The 20,514-nt window shown below is 40.5% G+C and overlaps 1 protein-coding gene across 2 annotated transcripts; it reads left to right on the forward strand.

Moving 5' to 3' along the window:
• The first annotated feature begins 5,370 nt into the window (after positions 1–5,370).
• LOC124211844 (uncharacterized) lies at positions 5,371–20,175 on the forward strand. Of its 2 annotated transcripts, none has more exons than XM_046611324.2 (8): positions 5,371–5,927; positions 6,887–7,054; positions 9,307–9,491; positions 9,983–10,224; positions 12,500–12,787; positions 16,764–17,103; positions 17,730–18,042; positions 18,913–20,175. In XM_046611324.2, the coding sequence occupies exons 2-8, from the start codon at positions 6,893–6,895 to the stop codon at positions 19,117–19,119; spliced, it is 1,737 nt and encodes a 578-aa protein (XP_046467280.1). In that variant the 5' UTR covers positions 5,371–5,927; positions 6,887–6,892; the 3' UTR covers positions 19,120–20,175. The 2 variants fall into 2 exon arrangements, with proteins under 2 accessions (XP_046467280.1, XP_046467281.1); XM_046611325.2 differs by having other exon boundaries at positions 5,371–5,644.
• Positions 20,176–20,514: the final 339 nt, after the last annotated feature.

The raw sequence follows: 20,514 nt of genomic DNA on the forward strand, positions 1-20,514 counted from the left end.
GCACAAGAAGTAACACAATTATTCGACCAACGTATTATACCTACACATTTGATTCCGGAAATATTGTGCGATACGCAATGCTTGTATCACATAATATTCTGGTGTCATAATAGTTTCACAGGGTGAATTCCTAAAGATGAGAAATCGTAGGATGTATTGCTCATATGCGAATTTCGTATCTTCGATTATTCCTCGTTACGGATTTTTTAGTATTACAAGGAACACTACATCGCGTGCACATTCGAAGTTAAAATACATCGGGATCTATTATACGACGTGCAATTAACGCAGGGATTCTCATCTTACTAAGAACGGTACCAATAACATTTAAAAGCACAAAATTATCAGATATGCAATACAATCCTACGATTACTAACCACTAGAAACTCACGCATCTTAAACGTAGGCCGCAAATCTAGCAAGTAGTCTTTCTTCCATACGCGAAACCGTCCTTGGGATCATACGGACAAAAAAGTGAGTAAATCGAATGTTCTATTACACCTTTGGATTCATAGAATAAACGTGATGCAATCGATCGGTATTTTTATTACGAATCGTAACGAATGATTCTCGAGACATTTTTTCGTCCGTGTTTGTATAGTCGGAAGGTCCTTCAATGCGAAGTTCCCCCGTAGTTTCGTATGTATAAATTTTTTACAGGAAGGGATGAGGTTGAGGGTTTTCTACAAAATAAAAAACTCGCGTTTGAGTCATCGTATTTTGTAGTTTATTGGCTCTTGTGGGAAAAGCCTTGCGGCGTAAAAACCCACGACGATTTGAGTGTACAATGTTGTGGTTGTTGTCTTAAGGTTATGAAATTTCATGAGTTTACGCGCGATCGCGCCATTGTGACTGTGTGTATGTGTGAATGTATGTGTTGGTCCCATCAATAAACCCTGATGGGTGGGAAGTGTGATTGTGGTAGGGGACACGGTTCCATATCGTCAACCCCGTTGGGTTGGATGTGTATCGTGTATGCCGTGGACGGGAATGTGTTCTCAATGCAAGAGACCGTGTGTCTCGTTACGCGCCTCCGAGGCAACTTTTAGAGCAAAGTGATCCGAAGCGAGTCGTTCCGACGACTGATACGAATTCATGACGAATAAAAATTCAGCCATTGAATCGGACACGGAAAAACGGCCACACGAGATATATGAAATTCGATTGGTCATGAATTTTCCAGGACTGGGCATCGGAACTATTGACATATTTTTTCAACAGCGTGTTAAGGGTAATTTATTCACCCTTGGCCCTAATACGTCAAATATATTATCTTCTTTACAAGCAGCAGCGAAATTCCGCATCGTCGATTTATGAATAATAACTTACGCAACTTGTCTTTTTTTGTGTACTTTTTGAACATTACGTATGCATAAATTCATTACAGCAGTTTTTAAATTTCGTTAAACTATCATCTCGTCCTGTGAAATAGATACAATACTGGTTTATTATTTTAGGATGTTAATCTAGGATGTTACTATTTGAATGAGCGACGTAATATTGAAATAGATTAAAAATTGAAATAATTCTTGTTCAAAATAGGTTACGGTGTCAATTAGATGTATCTTTCACTGTTCAATGACACGAAATTCCGGCAGTTTTAAATATCCGTTTAATGCCACCATAAAAATGTAACAGTTATTGTTAGTCGCTCTTTTCGTGCATATTTTAATTTAATTTTATATCATCGAAGAATCCCGTTAACAGCTCTCTAATTAATACAGCACAAGCACTAACTATGATCCGTTTGAGATTGATTGGTTGGATTTGGAACGCATGGTTAGCGACTTGTGTGACACTCATCTATTCGTTTAATAATCGCCATCACGTTTCCGAAATCTGAAAATTAACTTGCGTAATATGTCACCTGACGATGAGAGGTAAAATTACTGCACCATTCTGTCCAATCGTGTCATAATCAGTTTTAGTATTTATCTTACTCACTAGTTTCCACTTTTGTGAAAGTGGTTGTGAAATTGAATCCGTAAAATTATAGCTATAACTCACCGGTGTGTATGGATTATTATGTTTTACATATTGTCGGTTATAGATTTAAAAAATGTATACGTTGGGAATTTTGGGTCAAACTTGTATTTCTATGCGATAAAACTAAATCTATTTTTCAAGCCAGTTGAAATTCGAATATCTCTCGTCAATTGGTATAACTAGCAGTGAGATATCTACTTTTTCTTCTTCTTCTTCTTCTTCTTCTACCCAAGTGTGAAGACGTTAGTGTTTTTGAATGTTTTAGAGTACACGCCGTCGAAATACCTCAAGCTCCGTTATGATTGGATTTCTCCTATTTCCTATCACGTTCCCATCCCATGGTCTGTGTAAAATATAAGCTACACTTATAATGTAGGTACGCATTCCACGAGGTTTTTGACCGCGGGTCAATCCCTCAAACATTTCGCAATTCAAGAGATATCATTTGGTTATTTATTTAATAGTTGTTAAAAGAAGATTAGTAAATAGAATTATAAAATAACTGTAACAATTCAATAATCTCTTACAACTTTTTTTTTTAGTCGGTGAACGAGTTCCTGTGATTTATTAAAAGTTTATCGAATTCAACAACGAGCATTACGAAACTGAAAACTTTTCTGCGCGACCCGTTAAACCCGGTTAATTACTGTATATGAGTTTCCATATTAATGCAGTTCTGGGTAAATTGCATTTCTACTGCTGGGTCCCGAAGGTTTTCGCAAGGCGCTTGAGAGTTTACCGCGAAAGTGTAATTTGCTCTATGCCATGAGTCTAAATTTCTCAATTTCTCAACCTGCGAAGGCAGAAGACCTTTCCGCTGAATAACCGCGTCTACCTTCTCGAGGCTGCAGCTCTTACCGGATCGCAGAGAGATGATTTTTGCGTTCGGCACTCAACTGAAGATTGCTGCGCCGCTCCACCATTCGCTGCGCCCTGCGGTTTGCGCATCTGGTTAGCATTCACATTTTCCACCGGCATCGATGCAGCTGTACGGGGTGTCAGATGTTGTTCATACTCACTCTCGTCTTCCTCAAGTCTATCTGACATCTAGCCATTTATTTATAACAACGATAGTTAATTTGAATCATAATTCAATTATCGTTGTAGCGATAGTCTACGAATCACACCATATTTCACCAAACTCGAAACTAGAGGGTCATTCTTTTGTTTAAAACTTCTTCTTCTTTTGATAATGTCATCTGACATGGCTGAACAATATGGCGGCTAAGAAACAGCTGATCTTGTGGGGTCGAGTGTGGTGATATCAAGCCACAGTAAACGTCGTGCAAGTTATTGCCCTATTGTTATACCATACTGATCTATCTATCTATTGATCGCAAAAGAGAAGCGGGAGAAATAGTTATAATTTTAGTTAATCGCAACTTTTTTTGAGGCATAAACTTCCTGCAGCCAGATGGAATAGAAATATTGGACGATTTCAATTGTAATAAATTATATGTCTGTTGCTATTAATTCCACGTTTTCTAATTCACGGATTGGTTCTGTCTCTCGGTTAAATAACGTGGTTCATACGAGCGAATGTTGTGCTGCTGCAACAAATATTGATTACAGAATTGAGTTATTCTAAAAGCAGGTTAGCATTGTTAGAGCCGCCAGGAAATTAAATCGTGCATTATACCGCACGATCCGTCACGAGATCGTTGGTGAGCGATACAATCGCCCAGATTACGAATTACAAGAAAATTGCAGCACGAACTCTGGGAAGAGAGGCATAGTACAGTGGTAAAAAGTAGCTCACTCGCTCTTCGGTTGTCGTTACACACATCGCCATGTGACAGCGCACGTGAAGTCTGATGTGAAAAGTAGCCAAATAAGTAGAAAAAAGCCAAAAATTAAACTATATATATATAAAGACGCATCTAAACGATCTCAAGTTTCTTTCAGACAAGCTTTGTCATTCGAACATCTCCATGACTTTGTCGGATAGTTTAGCCAAGAACTCAATTGAGATAGCAAAAATTCATATTCTAGTACATCAAAGTTGAAAAGTGTATTTTCTCGTATGCGACATTCTAGACAATGTTATCCATCGGCAATAGGATAAAAAATAAATATGCAAGATCAGATTTTTAACATAGAGTCTTATGGAACAACTATACTCTTTTTAGCTTTTGTTTACAAAATAAACATGTTTGTACGAGACAGAACTTGTTAGAAAAAGCAAGGGCTTATTTTAAAGTTAGCGATGATTCATAATATCACCTTGCTCGTACGGTCATCGACTTTATTAGCGAGTTATGTAAGATTGAAACTGTTTTTGCAAATCAAGCGATGAAGATCTTCGAAGTTAAAGTACTTTCAGGCAAACGGGATAAAAAAAAATTCAACCTGCGTAATTATTTACGAGAATGAGTCATCTCGCCGAACTTTATCAACCCAAGTGATTATCATTAGTGAACACGAGTTAATCAGAGTTTATTTATAAAGAAGTATTTTTTATGTAATGCTCAAAAAATATGGTTGCATATACGTAATTGGGCGATCTGGCTGAAACAGCCCAAGCATCTGACAGGATAGAAAAGAAGAAATTGCGAATTGTAAGATATGAGCAATTTATGGAAAGTTTGATGATTAGAACATTTAAGCTGACTAAATTCTGGTGTTTGAGATACGATTCTGATGTTTTGGGCTCATTTTGCTCACTGACCAGGTCCCAACAAATAGTCTGAAAAACATTCAAACAATCTTGAATTATGTCTAGCATTATAGTTAGAAGGCGTAAATGTAATTGCTGATAAACATATTGTATCGAACTTACTTAAATCTATTTCAATCCATTTTAGGTATCATTTGTTGTGAAATTTTTCTAGACTATGTCTGCAGATCTTGACGATGAAAAAGTCAAGTCGCGTTTTAAAAAATATACGTAAAACAGAGTTTAATTATCTTGAACGTTTCAATCATCAAACCATTTCTCAAATTCCTGATACATATCTCAGTTCGTGTTATTCAAATTGCTCAAATTCATTTCCCTTACATATGTATAGTAGGGAAGTCGTTTCATTCGTGTTCATCGCATCATCAGCGCGAACAACGTTGCTAGAGATTTTTATCCTGTTTTCGTAACTTTTGATTCCAACGATTCATCCGTAGCTAAATCCTGCGATGGAACAAAATTCAACTTTCAATCTGGTACCGAGAAGAGGTTCAGCGGATAGGCATTTTTGCGTCTGAAAAATGTCAAGACACCTGGGATCGCGTACGAAAAAGAACACGGCGTATAAACCTTGTTGCAGTTCTCCAATGCGTGGCATAAACGAAGCTAGCCCCTGGAGTCTCGGTTGGGCTTTGGCATGTATAAGAAGGCGGTTACATTGGAGGAGGGGGGGAAGAGGCCAAAGAAGTCTGAGCCGGCCGACGGAGACTCAGCTCACGATCAGCTTGGCAGTGCTCGTGGTCTCGGCGTCTGAAGTTACGCTGGGAAATCGGCGCGGACGATCGTCCGCCTGGATCGGCATCAGTGGCTGGAGAAGGGGTTCTGGAAAGGCAGACAAGACGTCGAATCCAGGCCAGAATCGGACCGCCGCGGCAGTGTAGCGATCGAAACCGTTCGCCGACGTCAGAACGAGGCGTTGCAAGCGCTTTACGCGAACCTCGAATCTCCTTTCGGTAGAGCTTACATGCCCAACGGTTGCAGGTAAAATCCTTAAAAAATCTACAGGTGCCATTATAACCAGTGGTGTTTAAAATGTGAGACGACTTCTTATCGACTACCGTGACACAAGCTGTGCAACGATCGTATTCTGTCCAGTAAATGTTCAGTGTCACTGTTACCTCAATTCCGAATTGAGTCGTTCACCCATCGTCACAAAGAGGAAACTGATCGTGTGCCAAGGATCCCTGAAAAGGGCCAGGACAGGCTTACAGCGATTCGGGTACAGTTATAATCTCGAAAACGAGGCTCGTTGTCAACAACAACGGTGAGTTTTCACCTCGCACAATAACATCGCGCCTTCGTTTCGCAACGTCGAGTCAAAATCATTCGACACTCTTCGATATCTTTAACGGAACTCGACTGCTCCTCTGTCGATTCAGCTGGAATCGGCTTCGAGTACACAACGGAGGCAATTCGTGTTATGCACTTTCAAACCCCGAAGAAAGGAGAAGATTAGCGTAGCTAATAATTTCCTCCGAAATCTGTGCGTTTGCACACACAACTGACGTTCTAACTTGGGTGCTTGCTTTTGTCCTGTAGAGCGGCACGCAGCGTAATTAGCAGGAGCATTGACATGAATAAACAATTAGTTTCGGCAACTCCTCAACTAACGGAATTAATTTTCGTTCCACTATACGCAATTATTCGCAGCGTCTGCAGATTGTTTGACGATTTCAATGAGCACACCGTGTAATTAGGTTGAATAATGTGAACTATCGTCTGTCTTCGTTTTTTTTTTTTTTTTGAGTCTATTTCAAGAATGGAAGTACAGTATTGTTGACTGTTTGTCGCTACCACTTCGGGCGTGAGATTCGTCAAGCATTGAGAGTAAAGGCTATGGTTTAAAAACGTGAAGAAACATGGAGTTGTGGAATCGGTAACGCAAGTTTGTCAACACACAATGGCCAGTATTTTAAAAAACTCTCGGTATTTCGCACATAACGGCACGAAAAATTCCATTGTTAGGCTTACTCTGTATTGTCGATGTGTTATCAGCGACGTTATGTTAGAATTCTGCCGCTGCATCGTAAGAAAGTGTGTAGGACGACATTCGCAGTCCGCTAATAAGAATTTATTCATGAGAACCAAGTGGTTGTGTGGTGTGATGCAGATGGAATGCTTCAATTCATACGGATGTTTATGCTCAACATTTGTATACCCCAATATTTGTAACTTTTTGGAGTTTATTTTTGAGCTGCGACAAATTTCCTCCGTCTGTTTCAGCGAGGAATGGCATTGCGGGTCAGGGGAGAAACGGATGTCAAAAAATGCTCCTACTATGTTTGGTACCTGGGAGCGAGGGAGGCGAGGGGCGTCGACGCGATGCCCGGTGCCATAGCCTACCTTTTGGAGCGAGAACGCCTTCAAGAACCCTTCAAGGTCACGCTACAGGTGAGTGGAACCAATTCGCGCGTGCAATTCGTTCATTTCGTTCGTCCATTCGGAACCTCGAAACTGAATTCGAATATATCTGCGGATATTGGAGAGCTTTTTGACATTTTTCTTAACCGTATTTTGCTTTTCATTTCATGAATTGTTCACACAGGGTTGATTTTCATATTTTTTCGATAAAAAAGTTATTCCGAAAGTTCAGAAGCTTGGAAGAATCACGACCGAACGTTTCTTTTTAGGAATGGTGACAGTAGCTAATTTTAGTAACCTTGCTGTATATTTTAGAAAAATCTTGCACTTTGCATATGTTGAACTATACACTTCAGAAAGATTGCAGCAGCTTTTATTTGTAAGGTTCAAAATACTGCAGAAACATTGTGGCAAAGTAACTTCGGAAAGGTGAAATATCACCGCAATGTAGCTTTGCGAAGTTTGAAATATTCCGAAAATATTGCAATAACGTAACTTAATTGTGTGTGAAACATTTCAGAAACATTGCATAGCTTGAAATATTCAAAGCTTGAAATATCACCGAAAATTTATAGCGAACTATAATTCGGCAATGGCATTTAAAATTTCACTCTCACGATGCAACAACGGAACTTCGCAAGGTTTAAAATATCACAGAAGCGTTGCAGTAACGCAACTTCGCAGGTTCTGGAATATTTCAAATACATTGCGTATGCATCTTTGCAAAGTTTTAAATATATATATGATAAATTGCAGCAACGTAACGTTGCAAAGTTTGAAATATTTCGCCCGTCCAAAATGTTCACTTGCAGTGTACTCAGGCGAATAGAAACGAGGCAGCGGGATCGGTTAGAAATCGAGTCTACGACCCGGCGTGTAACTATGTAACGCAATAAACCTCATTGGATATCTATCGGCCATCGGCTGTACCGTAAACATAGTTCGTTCGCACTAACTTTCCCCACATTAAATATTTTTCATACATGTATTTAATTGTTGTTCGTTTCGGTATCGAAAAAAAAAAACATTTTGATCGATCGGCCCATCGTGATCGATGATCTGTTGCAAAGATCCGTCGCAAATTTCAAATCCCTTTTTCTATTAGCAGCGAATTAAGTTTGAACAGATTTTACGATTTCGCAACAGCGAATTAAAATTTCCCTGGCCGGAATTAACGGATCTCTCCGCAAATATTTTCGATTCCAGTTTACAAGTAAGGCGTTAACGCGGCTGCGTATAGCAGGTATATCATGGCTTTCACAAATATCGAGAGTTCCAAATAGAAAAATACGAAAGCCTTTTGCTCTCGCTAGCGACAGGTTAACTTGTGAGTTAGATACGCGCCGCCATGCGCGCAGGTAGAAGTATTTACCGCCTTTTACGGGACGCTAGAAATTACAAGGCTTGTCACATATCATTTGCGACAGTTGCAACCGACAGTGGAAAATTAATGCTAATTATATTTTTTTGACACAATTAATTCTATGCCGAGAGAATTTGGCGCACTTTCTTCACAAAACCTTTAGCAAATAACTTACAAAATTGTAATTCTTGCTCGGTGCGAATGTAGTATAATACGCGGCATTGTGTAATTCTTAATTGTTCATAGCCGAGCTTCACTAGAAAGCCAAGTCTCTTGGTGTCACCGCGTTGTTGATTTGTCATAATAACTGGCTCAAGCTCATGGGACCCGAGGAATAATTATTGTGTAATCCGTAGAAAAAAAAACAGAGAAAAATAATCATAACAATAGTAACTAGATACACCGGTGGGAAAATTTTTGAGATTTCTCAAGAACATTTTCGCACATAAATATACTGTATGTTTTTCTGATTACGAGACTCTTATGCTAGCATTGTAGCCTATCACAACCGAGATCACAACACTGAAATCAATCCGGTACAATGCACGCAAACCTATAATATTTATGGTGCGGTGCTGACATGTAAGCGGTCGTAAATAAATTATTATGTCTATCCACTGTAATACTTGGTGTGGTAATGATTGTCATTATTTTAATACCCATTCCATGTGCTCACGCAACAGCAAGACTACTTTGAAGAAGGAAGCGCCTAAGTATTAGATTTTCAAGCTTCGAACGTGAATCACTTAAACATCGAAGCGTGTAACGGAGTATCGTGCTTGTTATTGCATGAGTATTGTTTTTCGCATCCCTCAAGGTGCACCCCTTGACGATCAGGTCGTTACGTCACCTTTTTTCTGTAATCACTAAGTTTTGGGCCGGAGGAATTTTCTTATTGGCTTGTGTTCATGTCTAACAGGTGAGCAGCAAAGGTTTGAAAATCATTCAAACGGTTCACCCTGGGGGATCGACCAAGTCGGCTGTAAAACACTTGGTGCCTGGCCATGCCGTCCTGGCTGCTGTTCAAAGGGAAGACATCGTGGCAGCGACTCTTCTCTTACCGAATCCCGCCACTAATAACCCCGTCCATGTTCACGCGTATAGGTAAATGCACAGTGATTCCACTTGGACAAAAAGTGATTCATAGTTTGAGGTTAGCGAAATTCGTATCACGAAAAAGTGTGTGAAAGCATTCCGAGAAGATGTTCTCATCGTCTTCCACCATTCCTGGAATCAAATTTGAAACTGGACAAAACAGAACTGGACAAAACGATCATATGGTCGTGGTTAGGGTAATATGGCGTCGTAAGTGGTGATGAGCTGATCGTTTTAGGTAAATTTTGTGAATACCAGGGTACAGAAACCATCGTGCAACCTTTCGACCTCCTGTTTTGTTAAAATTGAATCAATATAGAGTAAAATCTATATTAAAATAAACCACTCTGAAAATTAAATGCAACGACCATGACAGTTTCTGTTATAAATTTTCTACCGCTAGTCCATGCGTCTGAATTTAAGAATCCTAACCTGAGTCTGACTGCTGTATTACTCACGCATGCTAAAGTGTTGACTGGAAAATTCTCTCCCGAATTAAGATGCGACTCTGTGGAGACAGCTGAGCTGCTCGGTGGACAACTCAAGGCGTTGGCGTCCCACTCGGAGAACTTGACCAGAATGTCCTCGGTTGAGAACAAGGTCAGATCGAACTTGGGGAGCGACGGGCGCAGCACCAGGGAGTCAGAGTCCTCCGAGGGTAGCGGAGAACTCAGGCATCACGGACCCGTGCAGCCGGCCTCGATTTACGAGTCCTTGGCCGCTGAGCTCAGAGCTAAACTGGGTAAGCGATTGCTGTTTACGCTACACGTATCTTTGTTTTTCATTATTGTAAAGAGTTGGCGATCCACACCGAATGAAATGGACATATTAATGTTAAAAAATATTTTTCACGTCCATTTTTTAACTGACCATCGCGAACGGATTATTTCATTCCGGTGCAAATGGTTATGGACAAAGTTCCTCTGTCGAGATTATTATATTTTTCCTGCAAACTGAATTCGATATCGTTTCGTCCCGTTTCCGGCTTGCAGAGTGCAGGCTCGGGTTACTCTTATAGTTGCAAGAAGACTCCCCCACCTTGTGGCAACTGCATAGCCAGCTAGAAAGTTGTTCCGAAGCAGCCAAAACATCACGGGGTATGAAATGATAACTTATGTAAGATCGGTGTGGAAGTGTGCAGTGAACGTGTAGCGAAATTTGAAAATGTTCGAATCGTCTTGACGGAATACTCGAATATCTCCGTCTTGTAATCGTTTCGTAAATTTGCCAAACTATGGTAGAACTGCGGGTTGTGTTAGAACCCACAAAGCGTCACTGAAACTCGGCCGCAACCATTCAACGTAAAAACAGTGACATTTTCGCCCCGCTGGTGAAAAGATTCTCACGACTTGTTTCATTAAATCCTCTCGCAGTGTGCCAAATGAATGTTAGGAAATCATGTATACCTAGTATTTACATCTCCAAACAAACTTGTTGGTTCACATTTGTTTGATCTTCATATCAGGCGATGAGCAACTATGCTTGAATTTGCAATTTTGATGCTTCTAATTCCTCTTCACACGCTCACGACGTGTATGAAGCAACCCGATTGCTCACTCCGATCAAAGCCCACCATGTTATGTAACTCGAAGCTACCGTAGCTATCACCGCAACGTGAGCTGCATTCGATAGTCATGATATCCGTCAAGCGTGACATAAAAAATTTATGTCAACGTCATACATCGACGATACGGTGATATGAACATGTACGCAATTGATTGTAATTCCAAGTCGAGTGTCTCAGGTAACTGGAAAATTATAGATCATATTGAAGATAATCAATAGCACTTTCGGTGGGATTTCATTCCGAAAACTTCTAATTAGCTAACCTCATCGCTGTTAATGGCTTAAGTATGATTGTATACGATTACTGTGCTTTTGGTGTTTGAGAGTTTTGAGATTGTATCGGTGGTGATACCCAATGGGAACGACCCGAATCACTTTACAATGCACCGTGAACGCTCTTCTAGCACTACAACGGCACGGTGGTGAGGAAAGGTTAGGCATTATGTGCACACCCCCGCAAAGCTAGTCAATGAACTTTGTGGCAAGTATAAGTTGAGAGACGGTATGAGACATTGCGGAATGTAAATCCGGATGTCAGCCCAGGCCACTAATCCAGATGTTTGCACCTTGGGTGGGTTTAACTTTTTCAAAATGTCAGACACGAGAGAATCGATGATCAATGCATCTCGAGCACCTGCCTCGCATCGTCTGTAGGAAAACAATCAAGCTTTGTTGAAACAATCAGATACAGGAAGTTTCTCTTTCTGGATCAAAGCGAAACATATGCAACTATACAGCTGCGTGAATATAACCGTTACCATTCTCGCGGGGCATGAGAGAGCGTTGTGATAACTAGACCGAGATTCAATATAATCTTACAATTACAGAGTGTTATCCTCCCGATTCTGGATTATTCGTTGAATAAACGTAATACAAACGTTAAAAATATGGGCCAACAGATCAGCAATCAAGGTCTGTCCGCTTGCATTAAGTATTGTGCAAAATTCAGACTGGCCGCTTTCAAGATGATTTCAAATGCGTATTCCGCGCATATTAACGAGGTCGTTAGTCCCTACCCCAATTTTTTATTAATGAACCTGAAACTCGCAACGAATATGGGCTTCGTACCGATCGCTAAAACGATTCGCTTCACGACTCGACCGAAATAACCGCGTACTGCATTCTTTCATTGAGGTCACTCGGCTCATGACTCACTTATATGGGGTTGAACGTTGACCCAGGTTGATGGAGCCGCATAACTCATCACGCCGAGTATCAACGACTTAGTATTGGTGCTCTTCGATGGAAATGCAGTAAACGCTTGTCATCGGATGCCGAAAAAACATGAAACTGAAGTCAGTTAATCAAACAATCGTAAATAAGGATACCGTTTAACAGAAATGTTCCGTAAGCTCAAAACGCCGGAATTCAAATGCTCGGAACTTTCGCGAGGGTTCCGAATTCCGAACAAATTAGTAGCATTCGTTATTGCTTCTTCGATCATGTTTCAGGGAGGGGAAATTCGGCTGATCGAGACGGTGGTCGCGTTGGTCCAATCTTGCTGCCTCCGAGAGATTATGACACAGTGCACAGACACCGGGGTAACTTGGCCGGAATCGAGTTCCGGAGGTGCTTGAACCAGAACATTGTCGGAGCGAACACGTCCATCGACAGGGGCGGAACTCGGAGCGCTGCAAGCAGCGGCATTGGATCAGACAGCGCCGCGACGCCGCCGCCGTACCAACCCCATCATCCCCTCGGTCCACGACCCTCAGGACCATCGAGGGATTCCTCTTCCGGTGAGTCTGTCCATTCGTTTCCATCATGCGAGCTGAGCTGAATCGAAACTGGGAATGAAAGTGGGGTCAGGCGATATGGCGTCGAAAATTAGGCGTTTGTCAACAAACCATTTTGACTGAACAAATGCGAATACAAAGGTACAGAAATGTTTGTGCAATCTGTGAGATTTTTGGTTCGTTATATTGAGGTAATACAGAGCCAAATGTGAGTCGAAAATCCAGTTTTATAATTAAATACGACACCCTAAAGCTTCTTCAGTACCTGTAGATGATCACTGCAGCTCAATTTTGTATACTAACAAGGCGTAGAGAACCTTGTACAACCTGTCATCGTGTTATTTCATTGTCTGACTTGATTCTTAGTGAAAAAAAGACAGGAATTGTACTTCTAAAATCAGGTACGGGGAGTTTACGCAAATTAATGCCAATACTGAAATATGAATTCATAAATACGGGAATGAATTGTGACACCTCTTTTTCCGAGGGTCGATGATACCGGATAATAGAGTCGGATGACACGGATCGACGAGTAGCGACACTGTGGTATTGGGGAATTATTTACGCAGTTTTTTCCAACCCGTAATGTTCGGGATCCCGACCAAACCGCGACCTAGGTAAGAACAGAGTTTCCCGTTTCAACTCCGGTATGGTTAGCGGTATCCATTATTAGGAAATTTCAATTCACCACAAAAAGAACTAGCTGCCAGCAAACTTTTCGCTGCTGTAGTGGATCTATAGATAAATCGGGCAAAACGATCGATCGATTTTTATGAGTTTGGGAAATAGAAGAAGTTGAGAAATGGACAAATTCGTAACCGCATCAAATGATTATGTTATTTAAACTTTCGACATTACATGTATGTATATGTATACAGTAAAACCTCGATTATCCGAATTTATTGGAACCGAGCCTATAAGTTCGGATAGTTGAAAGTTTGAATAACCGAAAAGTCATTTTTATCTTAAGGGATGATACAACACAAACTTAAATTGACAAACAGTCTATATTAAACATCTAATTGTAAATACTTATTAAACCTCTTTCAAACATCGAGAGCTTAATTTTTATTAGGTTGGTTTTATGTAGTCGACCATTGTTAATTGGCGAACGGCTGCTGCGCATTTTTTATCGAGCAAAAATATGTGTTTCGGGCCGACAATGTATTTTTTCAGCCAACGTTCGCATAAGTCAAGTATTTGAAGGTTCAGATGGCTGAGGTTTTACTATAGTTAAACTATTCCGTGAAAGAAGCCGCGATTTTTAATTTCAGTTATTTTATATAAACGTATACGAAAATCACGTCTACCACAAGATCATCGGCATATCTGAAAATGATCATTCTATACCTAGGTATGTCTGTATAAATATTTACAGCCAGCCTGTTTCGTTACGAGAGTCTAAATGCCAATCGTCATGAATCACGAACATGCCTTGTAACTCATTTGTAAATATCCACATTTCATCTGCCGGCTTTCGAGGCGTTCGTCAGCATGAGCAACACGTACACTGAAGAAAATATCACGCGCACACTTTCTAGCCATATATAAATACTCGCAGGTTGTATGCGTACCTGTAGAATTTTATACTCTGCCTACCCGTTCTATCATCTATAGTCTAATGAACAGAGACGATACATTGATTCTTATGGTTGTCAGGTTGAAACCGTTAGAAACGATACCTGGGGCGAAGCCTCTCTCGACTTGCGACGAATGCCTTGCAAGATAAAAAAAAAAAAATAAAAAATAGAAGTGAGAATTATTCGGAATTTTTATTTTATTTTTGTTATCTATCACGTATATTCTCACTTTTCTGCCACCAACCCATAAAAGCACTCAATGTAACGTTTCGTTTAGTCTAGAATTTCAGAGAGCAGGTCGATTTCAACAATTTCTCGTAACTCACGATCGGCCAGCGGGCTGGGTTTGTGAATTGTATTTGGTGAAGTAGATGCGAATGACGACGATATGATGCTTTTGCAAATCAGCGAGGCGGCAGAAGCACGACTAACCCATATAGAGCCGGAGCAGGGAGTGAAAAAGAAACAAATAAGCTAAATAAAGGCGGCACACAGGTCGATAGAAAACCGGCCCCCCAGCTGCAATCGAACAGATCGTATTCGGCAACCTGTTGCCTCGAACTCCGCGAGCTCGTACAAATACCGTTAGCCACAATAACCTGCGGGCCCGGGGTTCTCTGCCACGTTTCAGACCCCGGAGTCTCGTGGCATACAACGCGCCTTGTGCTGGAGATATTTATTCGTATGCATTGTATGTAATTACATGGTCGATTTTCTTTATTATTATTGGTTTTTTTTTTTTCTTTTGAACACGTAGCAGTCGAGTCTACATTCGAACGGATTAAATTTTTAGTACGCTGTAAACATTTCTGTATGCTGATGGATTTTGATGACGTACGTCGTTTCACTGTGTTGCAACAGCAATAACTCTCAATCAGGTAATCGGAACAGCGAGTTCTAATGTATCGAAAGAATACGATGAATGATGACATGATCATTTGCAACCGATTTAATTCCACTTTTCGTACAAATACAGAAGCAGATATCCATGCTTTCATTTTTAATGGTATGCGATAAGTAATAGGTACATGTTTGCAAGCGTAGGGGAAAATCTCAAAAGCTGTATTCTCGGATTTGGAAGCCTTCGTCGAGGTGGAAATCGTATTTGAAACATTTTTGCCATTATTTTGTTGGGAGTGAATTAGCATTGACTAGTTAATACGCTTCAGAAATGATCGTATAATCGAAATAAAATTGCAAGCGTATTAACGGCAGCCATCTTGGTTTATTACTAGAGTTTCAATGAACCTATCGAATATTTTGATAACGCTTTTCAAAACTTTAGGCATGTTCGCAACCGATCTGTGCTGGATATTTTAACCTTGTATGGGTTTTGAGTTTGGTGCGAACAAAATTTTTTCGATTCAGCCACGGCAACTATAGGTGCCCAATTTCCGTGCTACGTCTCGCCAGATCGGCGTTACGTAAACATATGAATGAGAAAGCTCATGTTGAACACTTGAAATACATGTAAACCATATACATGCGCGGAATGTTTGACTACTGCCATTTGCACGAATCAAGCAGGTGCAGAGTTCCTCTGTGATGCGACCTCGGATGAGGCCGGAGGAGTTCCGCGTTCTCGGCCTACAGCCTAAGGCTCTCTTATCCTTTTCTCGCCTTTCCTTACCTATCCTCTTTCTCTCTCTTTCTCTCTCATCTTATCCACCTTTCTCCATAGTCCTCTCCCCGCGTTCTCTCTTTCTCCCGTCTTTCTCCATTTATTTACCTCTTTAGAATTCAAATTTTACCTCATGTATTCCCATAACTGTACGCGCCCCGCTAATTCCTATGAGTTTGAACGTTTGTTATTACACTTAACGCAGTTAAAAAATATTTCGTGTAAAAAACGGTAGATTGATTTACGTTAATTTGAAAAATATCAAGACGCTGGAAAGCTTGTGCGTCAAACGTTATACTAACTCCTAGAATTCGTAAAATTAACAAATAATCAGAATCACGTGGAGAAAGAACGGAGGAACATCGAGAATACAGTGGAAAACGTTTTATCGTCAGACTAAATATTCTTAGATCGACTATAAATTCCGCGCGTCCTGAGCGAACAACATTCAAATATAAATGGTGGTTTTCATCGACAAAAATACACGACATCTCGTATGCGGGGAACTTTCGCATTCTTACGCAAATCGAAAGAGTCTCGATAAATTTATTCAAATTTAATGCACAAGGCAGCACAATGATCAAATCGCCATGGAATTCGCAAACGGTTCATTTTACTCTTTCTTTCCCTTTCGATTTCTCTTTTTGTTTTCTTAGTTCTCTAACATTATAATACATTTAAATTTTAACTTTTGCAAATTTTGACCTTGAAGTAAAACAATTAGTCAAACACATTGAACACTATACAGCAATTACTATGAATAATTGTATGCTTTCAGAGGACGAATGGGGCGGACCAACCGAAGAAGTGGACACGCCTCTTTACTTGGGTGATTCGGGGTCGAATTTGACGCTGCCAAGAGTCACCAGAAGTCCAGAACATGTGGCGCCGATAGCGAGAACGGTTTCACCGGTTCTTCCCAGAACACGACGAGCACCGGAAACGAGGCAGCGATCGCCCAGCCCCCATTGTCAGGGGCGATTAAGTTCCGGGGAAGTGGTCAGCCCTCGGGAGAGGTTCCAGGACGCCAAAGAGATGTTCCGGGCGATGGAGAGGGAAGTCGTTACCAGGCCAGCAGTCGCCAGGCAGAGAGAACCAGATCATCATGCCGTGCACAGGTGACCAGAATCTTGAATTTTCAGTAGATTATAAAAACGAAAAGGTAATGTGAAGGAGAAGACGTATATGAGATGAATTTGACCAGGTTGTAGCGGTTTGGATCGAATGTATCTGAGTAGACGATTTAGCGGAAAATATGCTTCTCGTATCTAATCTGGAAAGTCTTTTTTTTTTGGTTCCTTTTTTACATCAATTGACGCAATGTGACAAAATAGAAGCCTGACATCTTTCACGGGGTTTTTGTACCTCGATATTCGTGGAATTGACCTGAAACGCTCGGCCGTTTCTTTGACGCCATACTAGTTCGTGACTCGGTTAAAAAAGAATGCCCTTAGGGCGAATAATGAGTATAAGAAATTTGTCGGTATGGCGTGCGAAAGTCACAGGAAAAAATGGAAAGAAACTGTCAGCAATTACAAACCAAGAGCAATCGGTATAACGCAAGCCGTGTCCAAGAAATACGGCGATTATAGTAGGTTTTCAGTTTCATTTTCCGCGGAGTGTACTTATCGACTTTCTCGTTACGATATTAAGACCAAATTAGGCTCGGTAGATGTTTGCTCTGCAAAATTTATTGCTGCGAATTCCTGACGATCGTTTAATCTGAACCATCGGTATCACACAGATTGGCTTCGTCCCGCAGCCACGTTCACGAGGAAAGAAAAGCGCACCGACGAGCTGCCGCCATGACATCCGTGTCCGCTGCGCTGCCTTCGGAACACGTTAGAAGAACTCATCCTGCGGAGATTATGATGATGGACCGCGACGCCGACGTCGCTGCCGCTTTCAGGGCTCGGTCTAGATCCAAAGGCCATCATTACGTCCCTGAGCAACCACTTGAGTCCGAAATCGTCAGGTCTAGGCCCAGGAGCTACTACGAGAGCCCTCCGATCGCCAAAGATCACCGGGACCTTCGGGATTTCAGGGATCTTAGAGAGGTATATAAGCAGTAGACACACTTTTCGCACCACCAATCCGATTCATCGACTCATTTTACGTGTGTGTTTATCAAATACACAAAGTAAGTGTACCGGTTATTGTCCCTTGGTACGCTTACCTTACGTGCTAGCATCATTTGAAGTTTGAGAAATTTCACACTAGAAAGTACAAGGACAATTGGTAAAATCAACGGATCAAGTCTGACACCGTAATGTAACGTGTCCGTAAGGTCACGACTAACCGCTTAATTCAACCGGATCATTATGTATCAATACCTGCACCGTGCTTTGAATGACACCGAGGCCGTCAACATTTTACTATTCATACATACATTCTTGATTGTATGTATATTGAAACTTCTGTACTTGAAAATGAATTTCAAGAGTTTGTTATAGGTTAAATCAACATTATGGTAAAGATGCAGCTACGGAGGTACTCTTCCTTTACAACGACTCAAATTACCCTTATCACAGTTTTTCTACTAACTGTGCCTCAAATTCAGGCATTAAATCGATTATCTTTCTTCCATTGTGAGTCATTTATGAGGGTAGAACGTAATACCAATATCAAATCGCGTAAGGTCAAGGTATCGAGAACGGTAACATCACATGCCGCCATCTGGTGGCGGTGAGGAAACTTCTCCAACTGTCACGGGAATCGTATTTAATTATAAACATTAGTTATTTTTCATCACGGGTTTTGCTCAATATCGATCGAACGTCACAAAGCGTGATGAGTTCGCTAGCTTGCGCCACGTTTTTTCTGCCGTATCATCAGCTGATCGCTACTTGCGCCGCCATATATTTCCCCTAACGCATTAAGACACTACCTGCACAAAAATTTTCGCTTAATCGTGACAATTTTATCAGCCGAGGGAAATTCGGGACTCGAGGGAAATTCACGGGAGACCACGACCCAGGACTTTAGCTTACCAGGAGTTGGCTGACCACGAGAGATATCCTGGACTCGATCGAGACAGCGCGAGGCCTGCTTTGGAAGCTGCGACTCCCAGTCGATATCGTCACAGTTACGCCGAGCCTCCACGACTCGGACTTGCCGCCTTGCATCCCTACTGACGAAATATGGTCAGCTAATGCAATCGAGGCATGGACAAAAAATTTGGCGCTGATAACTATTTTGCGGTTATTTATCTAGTTGGCAATTTTTCCTCGGCATCTTTATAAAGTGTAAATACTATTTTGTATATTTGTGTCACGTAATTAGAAGAGTAATCATGAAACATCAGGTGATTGATTGATCTCTTGACTGTTAAAGTGCCAATTATATCTGTTTTTAACGATTTACTAATCGCATTGTTTATCAGTTTTGTCACCAATTACAATTTGATAGTCTTGAGGTTGAATTCAACTTCGAAGAAATAAATCAGAACAGACTTAATGTTTATTTCAAAGCAAGGATTTTCAATTTTTATCATATTCGATGCTGATTATCAATCTGAATCGAATTCGTTATGGCGTAGATTTTTTTTTTCTTTTCGGAGTATTTTCTGTGACTTACTTGAAAGACATGTCAGAGTTTGTTTCTAGGAAAATTCAATTTGCTTTCGGTTCTCGCCATGAATGATGCATAGATTAGATAACAACATTGCATAAAACATCGAAGAGATTAGGTCATGACGGGTAATTTAACCTGCAAACTGCCAAGCGATTAATTTACACGGTTGCTATATTTTTGGGGTGTAGTTATACCGTCGGATCAATTCCGACTATGCGACAAGATGCATTTTATAAGTAGACTTTTGCGTACGGCATGTTCCAAATATGTTCGATGATTTGTAAATGATTGACTGATACGTATAATTATATAAGAGATTAAACCACTGGCTCCAAGACGAACTAAAATCATTCAAATGTATTTAAAATAGAAGCCATGCTATAAGACAGTTAATCGAAATAATCATACACTTTAAATTACAATATTGAGTGTTTGTTTATCCCGACTTTAATTGTTTGATAATAAATGTTGAGTTATGTGTCTTTCTATACAAATATACACGCGGAATGTTATCAATATTTTTAATATACTGAAAACTTGTACGTATTTTAATAACAAACATGTATAATAATTGCGGACGCGCCGCACTAACAACAATAACAAGCCTTTACACTAAATTATTCAAGCTTTTTTACGTATTGAAATCTCCATACCTGAAAATCCTATTCTCAACGATTCATACATCCGTATAAACTTCCTGCGTCACTTTTATTTCAGCTTTTATTTTAATCAAAAATCGTGGCCTGAATGTTTAATCGCAATGAAAGTTTCATGAAACAACTGGAAAGTGTCTCTTCACCGCAATTTATCATTCAAATGCTTAGCCAATTCGGTGGGTCAATGGCTTTCGTTGCCCTTTTCGTTCAAATAACTTGATATGTGCATCGACTACAAGCCATAAATGAATCTCCGATGGTAGAATAGAAATTCTTTGGAATATTGACTTTTCTCTAACT

Source organism: Neodiprion pinetum, chromosome 2 (assembly GCF_021155775.2).
Source record: "Neodiprion pinetum isolate iyNeoPine1 chromosome 2, iyNeoPine1.2, whole genome shotgun sequence".
In the NCBI taxonomy this organism is placed as follows: domain Eukaryota; kingdom Metazoa; phylum Arthropoda; class Insecta; order Hymenoptera; family Diprionidae; genus Neodiprion; species Neodiprion pinetum.